Source organism: Chaetura pelagica, unplaced genomic scaffold (genome assembly GCF_000747805.2).
Source record: "Chaetura pelagica isolate M959 unplaced genomic scaffold, ChaPel_1.0 scaffold181, whole genome shotgun sequence".
In the NCBI taxonomy this organism is placed as follows: Eukaryota; Metazoa; Chordata; class Aves; order Apodiformes; family Apodidae; genus Chaetura; species Chaetura pelagica.
Window position 1 is genome coordinate 1344031 of NW_009951992.1, and position 16735 is coordinate 1360765.

At 42.9% G+C, this 16735-nt stretch overlaps 1 protein-coding gene across 1 annotated transcript; it reads left to right on the plus strand.

Annotated features, from left to right (window-relative positions):
* Positions 1-2328: 2328 nt before the first annotated feature.
* Positions 2329-15884, plus strand: LRIG2 (leucine-rich repeats and immunoglobulin-like domains 2). Its single transcript, XM_010002275.1, has 17 exons — positions 2329-2393; positions 2892-2966; positions 3464-3598; positions 4093-4236; positions 4371-4514; positions 5111-5254; positions 5505-5648; positions 7558-7638; positions 8470-8541; positions 8677-8745; positions 9063-9226; positions 10413-10733; positions 11625-11906; positions 12522-12971; positions 13437-13586; positions 14782-15063; positions 15670-15884. The coding sequence occupies exons 2-17, from the start codon at positions 2896-2898 to the stop codon at positions 15882-15884; spliced, it is 2868 nt and encodes a 955-aa protein (XP_010000577.1). The 5' UTR covers positions 2329-2393; positions 2892-2895.
* Positions 15885-16735: the final 851 nt, after the last annotated feature.

Sequence of the window (16735 nt, forward strand, 5' to 3'; positions counted from 1 at the left end):
CTTTCACTCCTGTACTGGTGCCTGAAATTGTGCTCATAGATCCTGGTGACTAGGGAGACGAAGAATAAAAAAAGTAGGTATCAGTTAATTGGTCCAGCTAGGTTCATTCACAGTGGGATTTTTGGGGAGCTCACATGGCTGGCTGCACTGCTGCCTCCCCACCTTTACCGGCACCAGGCTGTGGGGAGGGAGTGGGGATGCTCCTTTGGGCTGAATTAAGATCCTTCTCTAGGACCAAGTGTACACTAATCAATTTGGTGTGTGTGTTCTGTTTTATTTACTCAAGAGATGAATACTACTTCAGCTCAAAATGAATGTTTAGATGTTTTTATATACAATACCAGATGAATCTCCAAAATAGAAATTTTGCATGTTTGCTCAGTATCTTGCATAACATGGGCCTCCCAGTCAAAATGCAAGTGCTTATAAAATTACAGGTTATTTAGTTTTGGCTTTTTCAGATCAAGGCAATTCTATCTGGTTCTGCATGAGAGTAGAAATCATAGCTGTGTCATTGAATGTTCTATAAACACAGAAAATCAGACAATGTATTTCACTTTTTATTTAGTGGTCAGTCAGTCTGTTTCAAAAAGAAAAGCATCAACAAGAGTATCTAGATGTAAATGATGTCAGAACTGTTTTAAGTTATTAGCTATACCCAAGTTCTTGAAGACGGACTCATTGTCAATGCAAGCTTTGTTATATTCTACATCTGAATAATAACAGCAAAATACTTTTCCAGGCCTTCAAAATTAAATTTCTCAGTCATGAGACAGCAGGCTTTTGGTGGGACACCCAAGTGTTGGCAGTTCCTCCTCACCCAGGCCCCAAGCCTGTCAGTGTTTAAGAGGCATTTGGACAATGCCCTTAATAATTTGCCTTAACTTTTGGTCAGCCCTGACATGGTCAGGCATTTGGACTAGACAATCATTGTAGGTCCCTTCTGACTGAAGTACTCTATATTCTGTTATACTCTTCCTGAAAGCCTTAGAATGAAATCAAGTTTCTGTTTTCTTTGCATATTAATCTGACTCCTGAGATCTTTGTCAGAGCCCTGACACACAGGTTGGTCTGGCTCTGCACCCGTGGCATGGCTCTGCCCACCAGTTTGGTATCTGAGCACCATGAGGAGTGTGGTGTTATCATGTGTCCATTGTCTCCTCCTTGGGTTGTGCTCAGGTCCATTGGAAGCAGTGTGACTGGGTGCTCCCTGCTCTGGTTAAACCCACTGCTGCCCAGATGAGTCTTGCCAGCCCTGGCTGGGCACTTGGTGTTCGAAAGATCCAGGAAGGACTCTTCCTCTGGAATGTGGGATCAGTGCTGCCCCTTCCACTCAGCATGTCCAATGGCTCCCATGGGCAGGAGGGGTCCTGGCAGTGGGACCTCTGGGGGTCTCTGCCAGTGAGATCTGGCTGTAGGTCTCAGCATCCTTTGATGCTTACTCTGTCTACGTAGTTCACATCTTGATGGCATTAAAAGCACATATTAACAACTGTCTGAATTGCCAGGACACCAGGACTTCAACAGCTCCTTGCTAGAACTGTATCTTTATTGCTGAGCCTGAGTTAAGGACAGGCTGTCAAGGCCTTGCTCTCTCCTGGTAGGTTCTGGTCTTGCAGGCCAAAAGTGTACTGGTAGTGCCCTGAGCACTGGGGTGAACAAAACCAGGTACAAGGCAAAAGTAAAATCCTGCTTTACAGTTAAAGCAATGGGAATAGCATCAACACCCAGCATGGGCATTAAAAACAAATTTAACAACTCTCCTGCCCATTGAAATGATCCAACTCCTGCATTTGTTTCCTGTAAGCAAAACCAGCTGGCACTGAAGCCTTCTATAAGCTTCTCAGCTTCATGTTTCTCTTCCCTCCAGCTTGTTTGGTAATTGTGTGTTTGTTGTTCCCTTAAAATAAGCCTGTCTTGACTAGTCAGCTTCTTTGAAAAGCTGGGCAGGCTGAGAGAATGGGGATCAGCTCAGTAACAGGCATTTTGTGAGGAATTATTGTCATGTCCCTGGGAAGTTATTTTTTTGCAATAGGGAAGCACTGTAGGTGAAGCTTTGATTGAAAGGAAATGTGTTCTGATCAGAGACTATCCTTGTTTCAAGAAACCTTTTTAACAAAAAGTTACTTAATTCAAACAGAGAAACAGAACTGTCTAGATTTCTGTTGTGAGTGACCACTAGAACAAGCCAAAACCTCTTCCTTTGAGGAGGGAGGAACTGTATATATCAAAACTGTGTTTTAGAACTTTAGGTTGCATGAAGAGTACGTGTGCAGTTTTTAACTCCAGGATCTAGAATAACTTTTCTCTTTGTTGTCTAGGGATTTAAGTCACAATCATTTATTGTCATCCAACTGGAGCATTGATTTGTCTGTTCATACACTACAAGAAGTGTAAGTTGTTTTTTATGAGGATGAACTCTAAAGATTTTGTATTTAATTCTAATTAAATAGTACATTTAATTGCATGTCTAGATATCTGGTCTGAGCTGTAGAAATACTCAGTGTCAGTTAATGAAAAATGGATGCCGTATGTTGGCAGCACATTTTAGGTATAAAACTGATGCTTTGTGAGAAGAAAACTTTTTCACAAAAGGTTAGAAGACCAATATTTTTAAAGAAATTGGGTGTTTGTTTTGACTATGGCTGATTCTAAGTTAAAGAGAAATAAATAACATCCATGAGAACAGTAAAGCCTAGCATATTTCATATTAAATTTTTCAAACTATCAGTATTTAAGCTTTTGGAGGATCTTTTCTGTTAAGTGCTAAGTATTATTAGTATGACTAAATTGTTCTGCTATAGAAGTTATTTCTGCTCAGTACAGAAGAAGTTTTCTTCTCTTTCAAGTGCCACTAATCTTTTTGGTTTGGTTTGATATTTTTTTTTAAGGAAAATGAATTACAATGAGCTAAGTGAAATTCCATATTTCGGAGAAACAACTTCTAACATAACTCTTCTCTCCCTGTAAGTAATATTTTATCTGCCTTTTTTTCATTTAACAAATAAGATAATTGTATTAGAGTTCTCCTATCGAGCTGTAGGACAAGAGAGCTTCTTTTGTCTTGAAATACTGCTCATCTGAAGTGCTTTAGGGAATATGTAAGCACTCTTTAAAGAAATACAAATCAGTCAGACAATCAAGTCATCCTAAATTACCAATAAAATGCAGTCAACCAAGGCAGGCAGCTTTGAAGGGGAGGGGATTCAGTCTAGGAGTGACAGTTCCCACAAGAAACAGCCTGACTACAGGCCCCAGAATTTGAATCTATTCATATCTCAAGGTGGCAAATAGCTCTTGGATTTTCAGTGTTGCATTAGGAATTAACACTGAAGAGTGTGCTACGTGTCCTGTGTAAGGGATCTGCTAATCCTGTTGATCTACAGAGCCCTGTAGCTGCCTCAGCTGTGCAAGTTGAAGATTGGCATGTTTTGTTAATCATATTTTCGTTGGTATTTTTCAGGGTACACAATACCATCCCAGAAATAAATGCTGAGCAGCTCCAAGTTTACCTTTCACTGGAAAATCTAGATCTTAGTTCTAATCTTATCTCAGAAATCAAAGCTTCTTCTTTTCCACGGATGCAATTGAAATACCTGTAAGTATGAGTGATCAGTTATGCCTGGGATGACTGGCTCTACAACAGTCATGTTGGAGACCTCTTCTACTCCAAGTTACTGCCTTAAAGTAGGCAGCCTTTGGTGGCTTTGAACTGGCAATATAGCTAGAAATTGCTTGAAATAAAATACTTCTAATACCAATCTGTATTGTGCTTTGTCAGATAGTGTGGAGAACAGTAACTGTCATTCTCAAAGTGCAGGAACTTCAGCCAGCAGGGACATTTAATTATTTCTGCCCATTTTGAGTAAATCACTGTTGACATGGAATTGACCATGTCTGACTGCAGCATGGGCAGCTTCTAGTGCTGATTCCTTTGGGAACAGTGATTTAGTTTGTTACACCAGCATTCAGATTCTGACACCATTTCACAAAGAACTTGAGTTTTAATAAAAAGTGGTCACTCTGAAGTGCTTGTGCAGTTGAGTCCATACAGTTCTTCATGTTCTGAAATGCTGCTTCTTCCTTCCCTAGGAATCTGAGTAACAACAGAATAACTACCCTAGAAGCAGGCTGTCTTGATAACTTATCCAGCTCGCTGATGGTGGTAAAGCTGAACAGAAACAGGATTAGTGTGATTCCACCAAAGATCTTCAAGTTGCCTCATGTGCAGTTCCTGTAAGTAGTGGTCTTGAAAGCTTAAAAAAAAAATGTTTAGTTCTGTGATGTTTATCTCAGCTTGTGCTCTTGACTTTCACAAAGTGGTGCTCATCAAAAGATGTCTTAATATTTGAATGTTGTCTTTGCATAAGGGAACTGAAAAGGAACCGGATTAAAATAGTGGAAAGTCTTACATTCCAAGGACTGGAATCCTTAAAATCCTTGAAAATGCAGCGCAATGGGATTAGCAGACTAATGGATGGAGCATTCTTTGGCCTGGGTAATATAGAAGAATTGTGAGTATGCCTAATTGTGGAATTCCTTTTAGGGACTTCAGCTGTGGAGGGTTGTGTCCTTTATGGCTTTCTTTACACCAAGGCCATGCTGAGCTATCAGTGAGCATCTCAGGAAGACTTTATGGGATTTTGGTATTGTGTCTGGTTACTTCAGAGGTGGGAAGATAGCAGCTCTCCCCCCAGCTTCTTCCCTCTTGGGGACGAAGAATGCTTTGACTCTGTAGGTTGCTTTTTGCTGGTTTTCATTTGTACTTCCCATAATGTGGGATAGTTCTTTGTTGTGTGACTGATAGAGAGAGTGCAGGGTTGTGCCATGCAATGTTAACAAAAGATTTAAAAAAAAATAAATAATGTTTGAGAACAGAGTTGACAGTTTTGCTTCAGCCACTGAATACTGCAGCTGTTGTTGAGTTGCTCAGTTCTTCATATGCTTCTGTTCACTCTTTTGGTTTCAGTGGAATGAATATAATTGTACATTTCAGATTGTCTGAATCTTAATGTTAGTAAATAATCTTGAGATCCACAAGGTGAAATTTTGTAAATATGTGCTTCAGTGATTATCTGTTTGGCAAACGTTTTTCCTTCTGATTCCTCAGAGAACTGGAACATAATAACTTAACAGAAGTAAACAAGGGCTGGCTGTACGGTCTACGGACACTGCAACAACTCTATGTTAGCCAAAATGCCATTAGCAGGATCAGTCCAGATGCATGGGAGTTCTGCCAGAGACTTTCTGAGCTGTAAGTCCTGGGCTGCTTTTCACTGGGGATTTTGTGATGTTGCAACAACAGATTTGATGGCATGTATGGAGCAGGAGTGAAGAACCAAAGGAAGTTCTCTGTTTCCTTGTTAGGCCTGTGGCAATGCTATGTATTTTATTTATTTTTGAAGTGTTCCATTAGAGGAATTAATCAAGACTCAATAGTTAATAGCCTCTTCATCAGTAATCCCTCTCTACTTGCCTTTAAAGTGCATGTTCAATGTTTCTAGAGACTTGTCATACAACCAGCTAACTCGCCTCAAGGAGTCTGCCTTTGTGGGACTTGGTTTTCTGGAGAAGCTAAACCTGGGTGACAATCACATTAGTCACATTGCTGATGGAGTTTTTAGAGGTCTGACGAATCTTCGAACCTTGTAAGTACAGAAAACTTCTAGTTACGATCTCAATTTAAGGCAGCAAAGCTGTTTGCAATAAAGGCAATGAATAGTGCTCTGTGCAGGCTGTGAACAGAGCTGGGCATTGCCAAGTGCTGTCCTGCCTGCAGGGCTGCTGATCCTGTTGTCTGCCGAGATAACAATTCTGGCCCAACTAAAACAAACCAACCACTTCATTTTAGTGGTGATAAGAAACAGAGGCTTGGTGACCCTGAGTGCCCAGTGGCATGTCCTACCAGTGTGAGAAAGTGTGGATAGTTACCTTGTACAAATGCCAGCTGTGTACAGAATGGTCCAACCTGTTAGGGTTGGAGCCCTGGAAACCGTGTTGAATCCATTTGGTTGCAGCAGGTGGGGTTGAGCCCACCCTGCTGGTGTGCTGGTGGGAGGAGTGCAGGATTGCTGCTTGCTGTGGGAGGCTCGGCTCTGGCCAGGACCTTCCCCTGCAGCTGTTTGACATTTCTGACAAGAAAAAACTCAATCCAGGCTCTTAATGAAAAAAAAAAAAAAGTGTCCCAAGTAGATCTGAACACTTGTAACCATCCCAAACAATGGTAGTTGAGAAAGGAGTGAAAGTTTGTAACCCCTCTGTCAGTTCATTAAATAAATGCTTAAATAAGCAAACTCACCAGAAAGATTTATGTAAGCAGTCATAATCTGTTAACCTTAATGCAACCTTTTAATGAAATAATTAAAACTAATTTCTTAGATTTAGAGTAGCATGAAAAAGAACAAGAGCAGATTAATTAGTAGGTTTTCCTGGGCTCCTCGGGGGCGTCAACAGCTGAGGGGCTGGCCATTTGTTTTGGGGCTGGAATGTGCAGGAGGAGGGCAGTGCTGATTAACAAGGCTCCAGGCATTTGTGCCCAGCCAAGCATGAGGAGCCAACTCCTCAGCTCATACAATGAGGGGCTTTTCTCTTGCCTTGCTCACTCATTTTGCTGAGTGGTCTGAGCAGTGGACTGTAAAAATACTTCGAACAACAGGAGATGCCATTGCTGTGGGATTTGTTCCATTGTTGCTTGTGTGCTGGTTGTTTCAGTTCTAAGGCTGGTGTAAATACTTCTCTGTGTGTTCAACTCTTGCAGCTATTCTATAATGTAGCTTCAACAAATAAACTGTAAGTCTGCATATTAAGTATATTAACACAGAGACTTCTGTGCAGAGTTGTATCAAAACAGATGAAAACTGCGGCTTTGACTGAAGCTCTTTGCTCAGTCTGTGCCATTCAGTCTAAAAATGTAACTGAATATATTTCACCTTCTTTTTAAAAAGCATTTAATCCTCTGAACCATTTTCCTATATTGCTTTTGCTGCTTAGGCTGCTTCTCTATGTGAGGGGCCAAAGTGCTGTGCAGAGGTCAAAGAGAAATCCCATTAGCTGGTAACAAGATCTGTGAGCAGAATATCAACTTCATTCTGAAAATCTGCTCCTTGGTGCCTGGCAGCCTTACCCAGTAACCTGTGTGTAATCTCTTAATATGCTAATGCTTTTATAAGCCTGTTACTCAGGAAGATTAATGCTGCAAGTGTATTGGTTATTTCACTTACATGAACCAACTTGCTTCAGGAGCCTCTCCCAGCTTCTGGTAAATAGTCCATCACATGAGGAGTGCAAGTCAAGGTGGGTCTTTCCTTAAATACCACATCAAGAAATTGTACTTCAGAATTTGTTTGAGGTTCTGTCTGTGGCACTCACTTGAACTAGTCTGTCTTCCCCTGCATCTCTGAAATGGAGCTTCTGACAAGCTTAGTTTTATGAAAGATTGGAGCCCTGGCAGGTGTCCCTGTGGCAGAGCCCTGCAGTAGGCCTGGGCAGCAGAAAGCTCCCAGCCGTGGTCAGGGTGGCGTTACAAGGCTGCTCTATAACAGAGCTCTTCTCCTGCAGGGATTTGCGGAACAACGAGATCTCCTGGGCCATAGAAGATGCAAATGAAGCATTTGTGGGACTCGGCAGGCTGGATAAACTGTATGTGTGGAAAACCATTGACATTACAATACTTCCCAGGCACACAGAGTAGAAGGAGAGTGCAAAGTATTGAGTAACTGTAGATCAGTGACATGAGGCAGAAAGCCTCTCTAGTTGGCAGCTGTATTCAGTGTGTTCCAGTTGATGTGCTTCAACCTCTTGATATTGGCTTGGTTTCCATGTTCAGGAGACTGGATCACCTTGCAGCTCTATTTTGAAGAAATTAAGCCAAAGTATTTGACTGCATTTAATACTGAATAGCCTATTTCTGCTGTGTGATGATTGTCACTTACTGTGCTTCTTTAGTTTAGGTAGAAGTTATTGCTTATTAAAAAAACCCAACACAGCAGCAACCCACAAGGAAAATACTTTTGAGCAAATATGAAACACTAAGCTTTTCAGTGCTTAGACTGTGCACTTTTCACCCAGTGCCATGTGCTTGGTAGGAAGCTTCATCCCGTGGAGCTGCAGACATTGGTTATAACAGATAGCTTGGTGTGAGGGTGCAGTCTCAGGAGCTAATGTGGTTGTGGCAGATTGGTATTAGGAAGTTATTGCTCCACTCCCAAGTTCTACTTAGCACTGCTTCATCTGCTGACTTAAATTGTCTTCTAACACATCCCTAATCCAAATCTCTAAGAATGGAAAATAAACCCTGTTCTAGGGAAAATTACTTGAGTTTTTAAGCTCAAAGAGTAGTATTTGATCTCTTAGCTCAGCTAGAATTAGAAAAACTTTGTTAAACATCATAGGAAGCTTCTTCTGGGTCTTTTTTGTGAGCTCATTGACATTCAGACTGGTTTCTGGGCTTGGGGGGGCTTTGTCTTTCAGGATCTTGCAAGGAAACCAGATTAAGTCAATTACCAAAAAAGCATTCTCTGGTCTTGAAGGACTTGAACATCTGTAAGTACATTACTTTGTAGAACTTCTAATTATTTGTCAACTTCAGTCTTGTATTCTCTGTCAAATTGCCAAGAATTTAACTGAAGTAGCCTATGAAATCATACTTACCCACTGTTCTCTTTGCTTAACTTACAGAGATCTAAGCAACAATGCAGTAATGTCCATCCAAGAAAATGCATTTGCCCAGGCTCACCTGAAGGAGTTGTAAGTTCATGACAGTTATTTAAGGTTCTTTCCAAGTCCTACCTTGTAAAGTATCCTTCAGCCATTGTAGGACTGGCTCTACAGTGTTATGTTCCTTCTAACTGCTTTAAAGGAGATGGGAAGGTTGTAAAGAAGTTGAAACTCCAAGGTTATTTTTTTCAGAATAAAAAAGAAATGCAAGGTTTGATACCGACATAGAACATTTCTGGATTATTTATAGCATATATACCTAATATTTTATAATAACATGAAATCACATGTAGGAATGTGAGCTACATAAATTTTAATCACACTTGTGTTTTGCCTTGTTTTTGCAGAATTTTGAACACCAGCAGCTTGCTCTGTGACTGCCAGCTGCAGTGGCTGCCACGGTGGCTTGCTGACAGCCAGCTGCAGGGGGCTGTGGACCTGAGCTGTGCTCACCCTGAATGGTTGGCAGGACAGAGCCTTCTCAGTGTGGACCCTGGTGACTTTGTCTGTGGTTTGTATTTTTACTGACTTCTGATACAAAAACATAGTAACACAAGTGCAAACACCTTTCTGAGTGAGGCTGTAGCGCTCCTGCAGGTACTTGGTCTGGGCCATGGAGCAGGTGTGGGCCTGTGTGCATCACTGGGTCTGCTTTGGAGTTTCAAATCTAATCCTGTTTCTTTTGGCTCCATTTCATTGTATTTGAGCACTGAAGCAAACCTGAGGGAGTAATTCTGTGAGACTGCATGGTTTTTAATTGACATTACTGTTAAAAACTGATTAAGCTTCCATTGTCTCTGCTCATGAACACCTTTAGCTTTGGAAGGGCTGTTGGACGCTTCCCTATTGGTCCTTCTCTGGACCAGCAAGGCTAGAGTAGCTAATACTCTGGCATGTTTTCTGATGCCTCATATCTGTAATGTTTTTCTGGTCTCTGCCTCCACAGTTTCAGACATAAGCCTGTTTATTTTTGTAACTGAACTGTGAGATGGAAAACTGAGAGACTCTTTGCCCAGAGTGCCGTGTGGAGTCTGGCAGGCCTGGGAATGGTCTGGTGTTTCGTTTTCTGGGTGGGCAATCTGATAAGTGTTACTAGTTTGTACACAATTCTTCTGGTGGTAAAGGCTACAATAATTGTCATGTAGGCGTAAGCACCCACTTCTCTCTAGCATTACCCCCGTGGTGCCTGACACTGAACACTGTGTGTGCCCATGAGAAAGTCTGTGCTGAAATGATAGGTACTGGAGTAACTCTTGTCAAGTGGGATGAGATAGTGAACTGCCAGCTTTCTGTGCTTTGTGTTTGTAAAACTTAAAGGCTCTTCAAGATGCTTAAGCTGTCTGAAAAGAAGTCTCAGTCCTTCATAAAGCAGCCTAACTCTTCAGCAGTGCACAGCTTTCATGTGTGATCTAAAAACAGCAAGTTCCAGACAGCTGTACAAAGTGTAGGGCCCTGCTCAGGACCATGCTTCTCTGCTGGTTGTTGTCAATGCTTGTTCTGTGTGCCTGTGTGTGGTTGCAATCCTCTTTCACGGCTTGATTTCCAGCTGAAAGGAGCTGAGTCTGTGCACCTCAAGCAGGACATCTGTTCCCAAAGCTTTTTTTCTGCTTGCATTATATTTTGAGTGAGTTTTCTTGCAATATTAATTATTGGTTGAGGAGGAAAGTAACTAATCTGGGTGCTTTTTTTGTTTTCAGATAATTTCCCAAAACCACAGATAAGGGTGCATCCTGAGACCACAGTCGCTCTTCGAGGCATGAATGTGACTCTGACCTGCACTGCTGTCAGCAGCAGCGACTCGCCCATGTCTCCTGCCTGGCGCAAGGACAGTGAAGTGCTCTATGATGCAGAGGTGGAGAACTTTGCCAGATACCAGCAGCAAAGTGGAGAGGTGGTCGAGTATACCACTGTCTTGCATCTTTTCAATGTGAATTTCACTGATGAAGGGAAGTACCAGTGCATCATCACCAATCACTTTGGCTCCAATTATTCCAACAAAGCCAAGCTGACTGTCAATGGTAAGCAGTCATGGTGACAAAGGAGAAACACTTCAAACCTGAAACTCTATTTAAATAGCTATGTCTATTTTTCACTAGAGCTGGCCCAAAATAGTCTTGCAAGACTGTCTCACTGGTATTTAAAATTATCAAACATCTTTTTAAAAATCGGGAGAACTGTGGGGGTTTTTGTGGTTGAAAAGCTTTCAGTTCACTTTTCCAAGGGGGCAGACACCTCCCAGGCTTTCATCCTAACACTGTCAGTTGTTCATCTAGTTAAATGGAGTTAGAAGTCTCTTAAATTAAAAGCTCCCTCTGCTGTCTCTTCAGAACTAAGCACCTTTCCCATGTGTTTGTAAAGCCAGAGAAGATTCAGCTAAAAATAGCTTGGGCTAGAAACAAACTGAAAATTCAATCATGAGTCCTTATTTTTTTAGCCATAATGATTCTGTTTATCTTGGCCTGGAGGAAGGGAAGTAAGAGGACAGTGCTCATGTCTCCAGGGTCTTCTGATCCCCATGGTGTTGGAGAACAGATGTGCTTGTGCTGCTGCTTCTTGTCCTGAACAGATACTGCAGCCTTGGACTGATGAGATGGAAGTTCACCTTCCCTATTACAAGGGAACAAAAAGTGTGACAAAAAGCTTATGAAGAAGGCTGAATTCTTTCCCCCATGGGAAATTCTGTCCTTTGGATCATCTGAATGAACATTTTAGATACTGTTTAAATTTGGAGGGCAGGCTCTTAGAAATTACCACATAAAATATGTGCAGTTCTTCAGAAGAATCTGCCCCTCTCTTAGGGAGACTACAGGTGGCTTTCAGGTTTGTTTTCAGATATTCTGTGTACTGTTGAGCTTTTGCTGCTTTTTCCCTGGTATGAAAATGCTGAACCTATGTCTCCTTGGAACCAGAGCTACCTTCCTTCCTGAAAACCCCCATGGATCTCACTATCCGCACTGGGGCGATGGCCCGGCTGGAGTGTGCTGCAGAGGGCCACCCTACCCCTCAGATCTCCTGGCAGAAAGATGGTGGCACAGACTTCCCTGCTGCGAGAGAGAGGAGGATGCATGTCATGCCTGAGGATGATGTGTTCTTTATTGCAAATGTGAAAATAGAAGACATGGGAATCTACAGCTGTATGGCACAAAACATTGCAGGGGGGTTGTCAGCCAATGCCACACTGACTGTGTTGGGTAAGTGCTGGTCTGTGCTTGGATCCCCTTGCTCCTGCAGTGGTGGTGTCACTGGTCTCTGAGCAGCAAGCTCAGCTCCTGAACAGTGAAGTTAAAATACAAAGACCAGCACATGACAGGATCTGTGCACAGTGAGGCTGTAGAAGCCAAGCTACAGTGCTGGCCAGTGGAGTTAGTCTGGTCCTTGCAGGAAGGAGCCAAGGGACATAGCTCAGTCCAGCAGTGTGGACTAAACAGATAATTTGTGTTGCCTTGGAACAAATGTAGCCACAGGTAACTGAATTGTGCCGAGTAAAAATGGAAGGGCAGTTTCTTCTAGAGGGCAGTATTTTTTGAAGACTCAGACTTCTAACACTGTGGTCACATGCAAATTTAGAGTTGAAATGCTTAAGGCAAACTGTGGATGGCACAATTTTGGGGATGTTTGCTGTACCTGTATTTGCTGCAGTGACCCACCAAAGAGCTGAACCCGCAGGATTTCCCCTGTCCTGTGTGCCAGTGCTCAAGCTCAGGCTCAGATTGGAAGATCAGATTTTTAAATATCATAGAGTACATGCTGGTGTTGCACAGTGAAGTCATCTTACAAGACATATCTTTTTTCCTCCACTGTGACAGAAACCCCTTCCTTTGTGAGGCCCCTGGAGGACAGGACGGTGACCCGCGGCGAAACCGCTGTCCTGCAGTGCATCGCCGGGGGCAGCCCTGCCCCGCGCCTCAACTGGACCAAGGACGACGGGCCCTTGGCAGTCACCGAGCGGCACTTCTTTGCTGCAGCAAACCAGCTCCTGATCATTGTGGATGCTGGGCTAGAGGATGCTGGGAAGTACACGTGCATTATGTCCAACACGCTGGGCACTGAGCGTGGCCACATCTACCTGCACGTCCTGGCTGCCCCAAACTGTGACTCCTCTCAGAGCGGCATCATCCACGAGGAGGACGGCTGGACAACGGTTGGCATCGTGATCATCGTGGTGGTGTGCTGCGTGGTGGGAACGTCCCTGGTGTGGGTCATTGTCATCTACCACATGAGGAGGAAGAGTGAGGATTACAGCATCACCAACACAGGTAAAGTGTAAAAGTCTTCAGGCCTGTTTTGAATTCAAAACACTTGTTGAGAGTGTTGAAATTTCTGCATTCGCTACAGATTGTAAGACTGAAGAACTGATGATTTCCTTCTAAAATCTCTTCAGGGATTTGCTTGAATTTCTGAAATTTATTTTTTTTTAAATATCAGGAGTGTGTTCCTTTTAAATCCTTATACACTAGATGTGTTCTACATTGAGGAAAAACAGTAAAGTTTGGAAAGAAATATTTGAGTAAACTTAAATTTTTTCAGGACCCAGAATAATGTGGGTCAATTTCCTTTCTGGCTCTGTTAGTTTTGAACTAGGTCTTTGGATTTTTAATCACAGAGGCAGATAAAAGAAAACTACATGTGAGTTGAAATTCTGGGTGATGTTTTTATTAGTGTGGGCAGTGAAATCTTCACACTTGGCTTTTAACATCATGAATGTTAATTCAACCTTGCAGAGGAGATGAACCTGCCTGCAGACATTCCCAGCTACCTGTCCTCCCAAGGAACTCTGTCAGAGCCTCAAGAAGGCTACAGCAGCTCAGAGGCAGGAAGCCACCAGCAGCTGATGCCTCCAGCCAGCAGCTACGTGCATAAAGGCACAGATGGTAAGTGAAGCCCTCCTGTGTGTTCCTGGTGACTGAGCAGGGGTAACTTTTTCTGGAGAAGAATTCAGGTTGATCCAAAAGTTTCTATTGTTCATTCTGAGTTTGAGTCTCTTCTGGTCTTTGTTTATGTGCTGCTATCAACACTTCTGCATTCCCTGCATATCATTTAATCTTTGGTCCAGCAACATTTGAGCTCACATCTGCTGTGAATGCCTTTGCAAGTAGATGTCATGACTGCTGTTCTTCAGATGTCAGAGTAGTACAGTTCTCTCCAGAAGCTTTGAGCTTCAGAGTTTGTGACCTGCTCAGCAAGGCATGGACACTGTTAGAAAATTCCTGGGTTAAATGTTAAGGTAGATTTTTATACTGTTTCTTTCCTTTGCCGTCTCAAGAGGCCAGGTAATAAAGGTGGAACTGAAATTGGCCTGGAAGATGACTTACTGTTCCTTTTGTCCTTGGCATAAAATTACTGCCTCTGTCAGATATACAGTCTGCTTGCTGCAGTCATAACTGAAGGGTGTACACTGTTTCCCTACCTTGTCTGGATGATTTTCAGGATATTTGTCATTGAGGCTATATCGATGCTGGTTTTACCATCCAGATGCTGAGGAGCCATCCAGTCTTTACATAGGCTGGATCAAAAGCAATTTTTCAGTGTAAGTTTTTCCCATCTGTCCCTTGATCCATTCCCTCCTGTCTGTAGTCCTGTTACACTAGAGTCTGTATCAGGAAGGGGTTGAGAAGCTACTCATCTTGATGACCTCTTGATCATCTGATACGGGGCTTGCAGGGTGCAAGAGCCAACGTGGACAGGTATCCCCCTTTGATTTGGGGGCTGTTTCAGCCTGGTGCCTATGCTGGCTGGACCTTCATGGAACCTCTTTGCCCTTGAATCAGGAGAGCAAACATGAAATTACTCTTGGTTGTGTCCATGGTTTCTCCCTGGTCAGTTTCAGAAGGGCAGTGCTAGTGAGAACACTAGTGTGGTGGTGAACACAGAGTATTTCTCATGTGATTTCTGCAGTCGATCTTTGTACTCTGTTACCACCCTAACTATAGAGGCCCTTCAACCTGCGCCACTGTAACACATGACCATGCTAAGAGGTCATGAAAGAGCTACACGTGAAACAGTGTAAGGAAATAAAGCACCCTTATCCTCTTTGAGAGCATTTTGTTTTTCCATGGTGTTTGTCAGGTGGCACAGCACCCCTGGTGATCTGCTCAGACTGTTATGACAATGCAAACATCTACTCGAGGACACGAGAGTACTGTCCCTATGCCTACGTCTCAGAAGAGGATCCCCTGGATCCAACTCTCCCTAACCTCATGGTGCAGATGCCTAAGGAAATGTATACAGCACACACCCAGCATGAAACCAGCACTCTTGATAATCTGTTAGCAGACAGAGACATGACTGTCTTCCTTACCAACCATGACAAAATTAGTGAAAAGAAAGTCTCCTCCCAGCAGATGAATGGTGAGTGTCACCTTTTCCCTTCCATTGCTCTGTATTCCCTGGTAACTCTGGCCTTTCTTGTGCTGCCCTTCACTGTTGGTGCACAGATAATCCTTCAAGTGACCATAATTTGTGGAGTAGCTCATCTGTTTATTAACTGCCTGTTCTCAGAACTACCCCTCAGTTAGCATCCAGTACCCAAGAGTTGAAGAGGGTGATGTTAAAAGATGTTACTTCTTAATCCGCAGCTTGTCTCTTAGAGTTTGTGGAGTGTGATCCCTTGTGTGTCTTCAAGCACATTTGTCAGCCAAGAGTTAGAGCTTCACATAGGAAGTTCAAATAGACCTGTTTGAGCTGGCCTGAGTTTGAAAGAACTCTAAAATAATATTTATTTCTTTATTTTGGTAAATGGATTGGCTTTATGCTGACTTTCTTCCAGGTAGACTGCCTGTGTTGTTCCTGGTTATTGTAGCAGATGCTGAAACGGGAGAGCATCCATCAGTGTGCTCTCAGAAACAGAAAATAACCCCAAAAAGACTGTTACTGCTGAGTTGCACAGCTGAAATCTGCTTGAATTTGGATGTTTATCATGAACTCACTGCTGTTCATCTCATTTTTCTCCCTTAGAACCCTTTCATCTTCCTTTGTGGGGGGTGAGCAAAGAGCTCGGTCTGTCCCACGCTCACTTCCTGCACCAGCCGCGGCGCGAGGGCAGCGCGGGGGAACCTGCCGCGTCACCCCGGCCCTGCCACGGGGCACGTGAGCACAGCTGTGACTGTCACTGGGCACGGAATGCCCATGACTACAGTGAAACCATGTCAGACCCTAAAATGAAGTCTTGAGAGCAGCTCCCTATCGACTGACTTCTTGTATTTACTACCTCAGGACTAGCCCCAAGGCCAAAGATGCTCGTGTGCACGTGTCTGCAATGACAGGCTGACTAAACCCAGCTGGAATCCCTAGGAGGAGGTGGCACATGCACTTTTTCCTTGGATTTCTGCATATTGGAAAATGGGAATGTGCAGCACAACACATGAATGATTAGTGATACCCCCAAGGGTAGCGTTCAAACATGGATTTTCTGATGTTGGGAGCAGCTTTTGTGTTGGTGCATGCTTTGAAAATTGCTCAAGAATGCACAGCTATTTCACACTGCATTGTCTGCTTCAAAACAAATTTTCAGGGCGTCCTCATGGAATTCCCAGTAATTGTAAGCATAAAACTCTTGGCCAGCTTTTTGTTCCTTAGACTTTTGGCAGGCATCTCTTACCAGTCTAACATTGAGGCTTGTTTTCTCCTATGAATGATGGACTCCAGTTGTAAATAAATTTGCATTTATAAATATTTTGTATACACTAAGCGTATAAAAGTGTCGGCTGTAATGTAAATATATTTTTTATTATGCCAAAGTATGTATCATACTGTTAGTCTTGACAGCTGCATATCAAGCCATGTGAGGTGGTTTTGGTGGGACTGGAAGATTATTTCTGAGAGGATAGATAGAGCTGTCTTTGTTTTGGAAAGAAGTGAATTTACTATAGGTATGTGGTAAAACTGTGATATTAATGAGTTTTGTTATTATGTACAGCTCTGTATGCATTGAGCCTGGCTGACCTGACTGCAAGTTGACCTATTTCATGACATTAGCAGAATTCCTAGTTTGGCCTGTTTTGAAGTGTTGAGAGTCCTTCCA

Coding starts and splice junctions, on each gene's coding strand:
- LRIG2 (XM_010002275.1), top strand. CDS start 2,896: ATGAATTACAATGAGCTAAGTGAAATTCCATATTTCGGAGAAACAACT. Junction 8,746..9,062: donor CAGGCTCACCTGAAGGAGTT/GTAAGTTCATGA, acceptor TTGTTTTTGCAG/AATTTTGAACACCAGCAGCT. Junction 9,227..10,412: donor CCCTGGTGACTTTGTCTGTG/GTTTGTATTTTT, acceptor TTTTGTTTTCAG/ATAATTTCCCAAAACCACAG.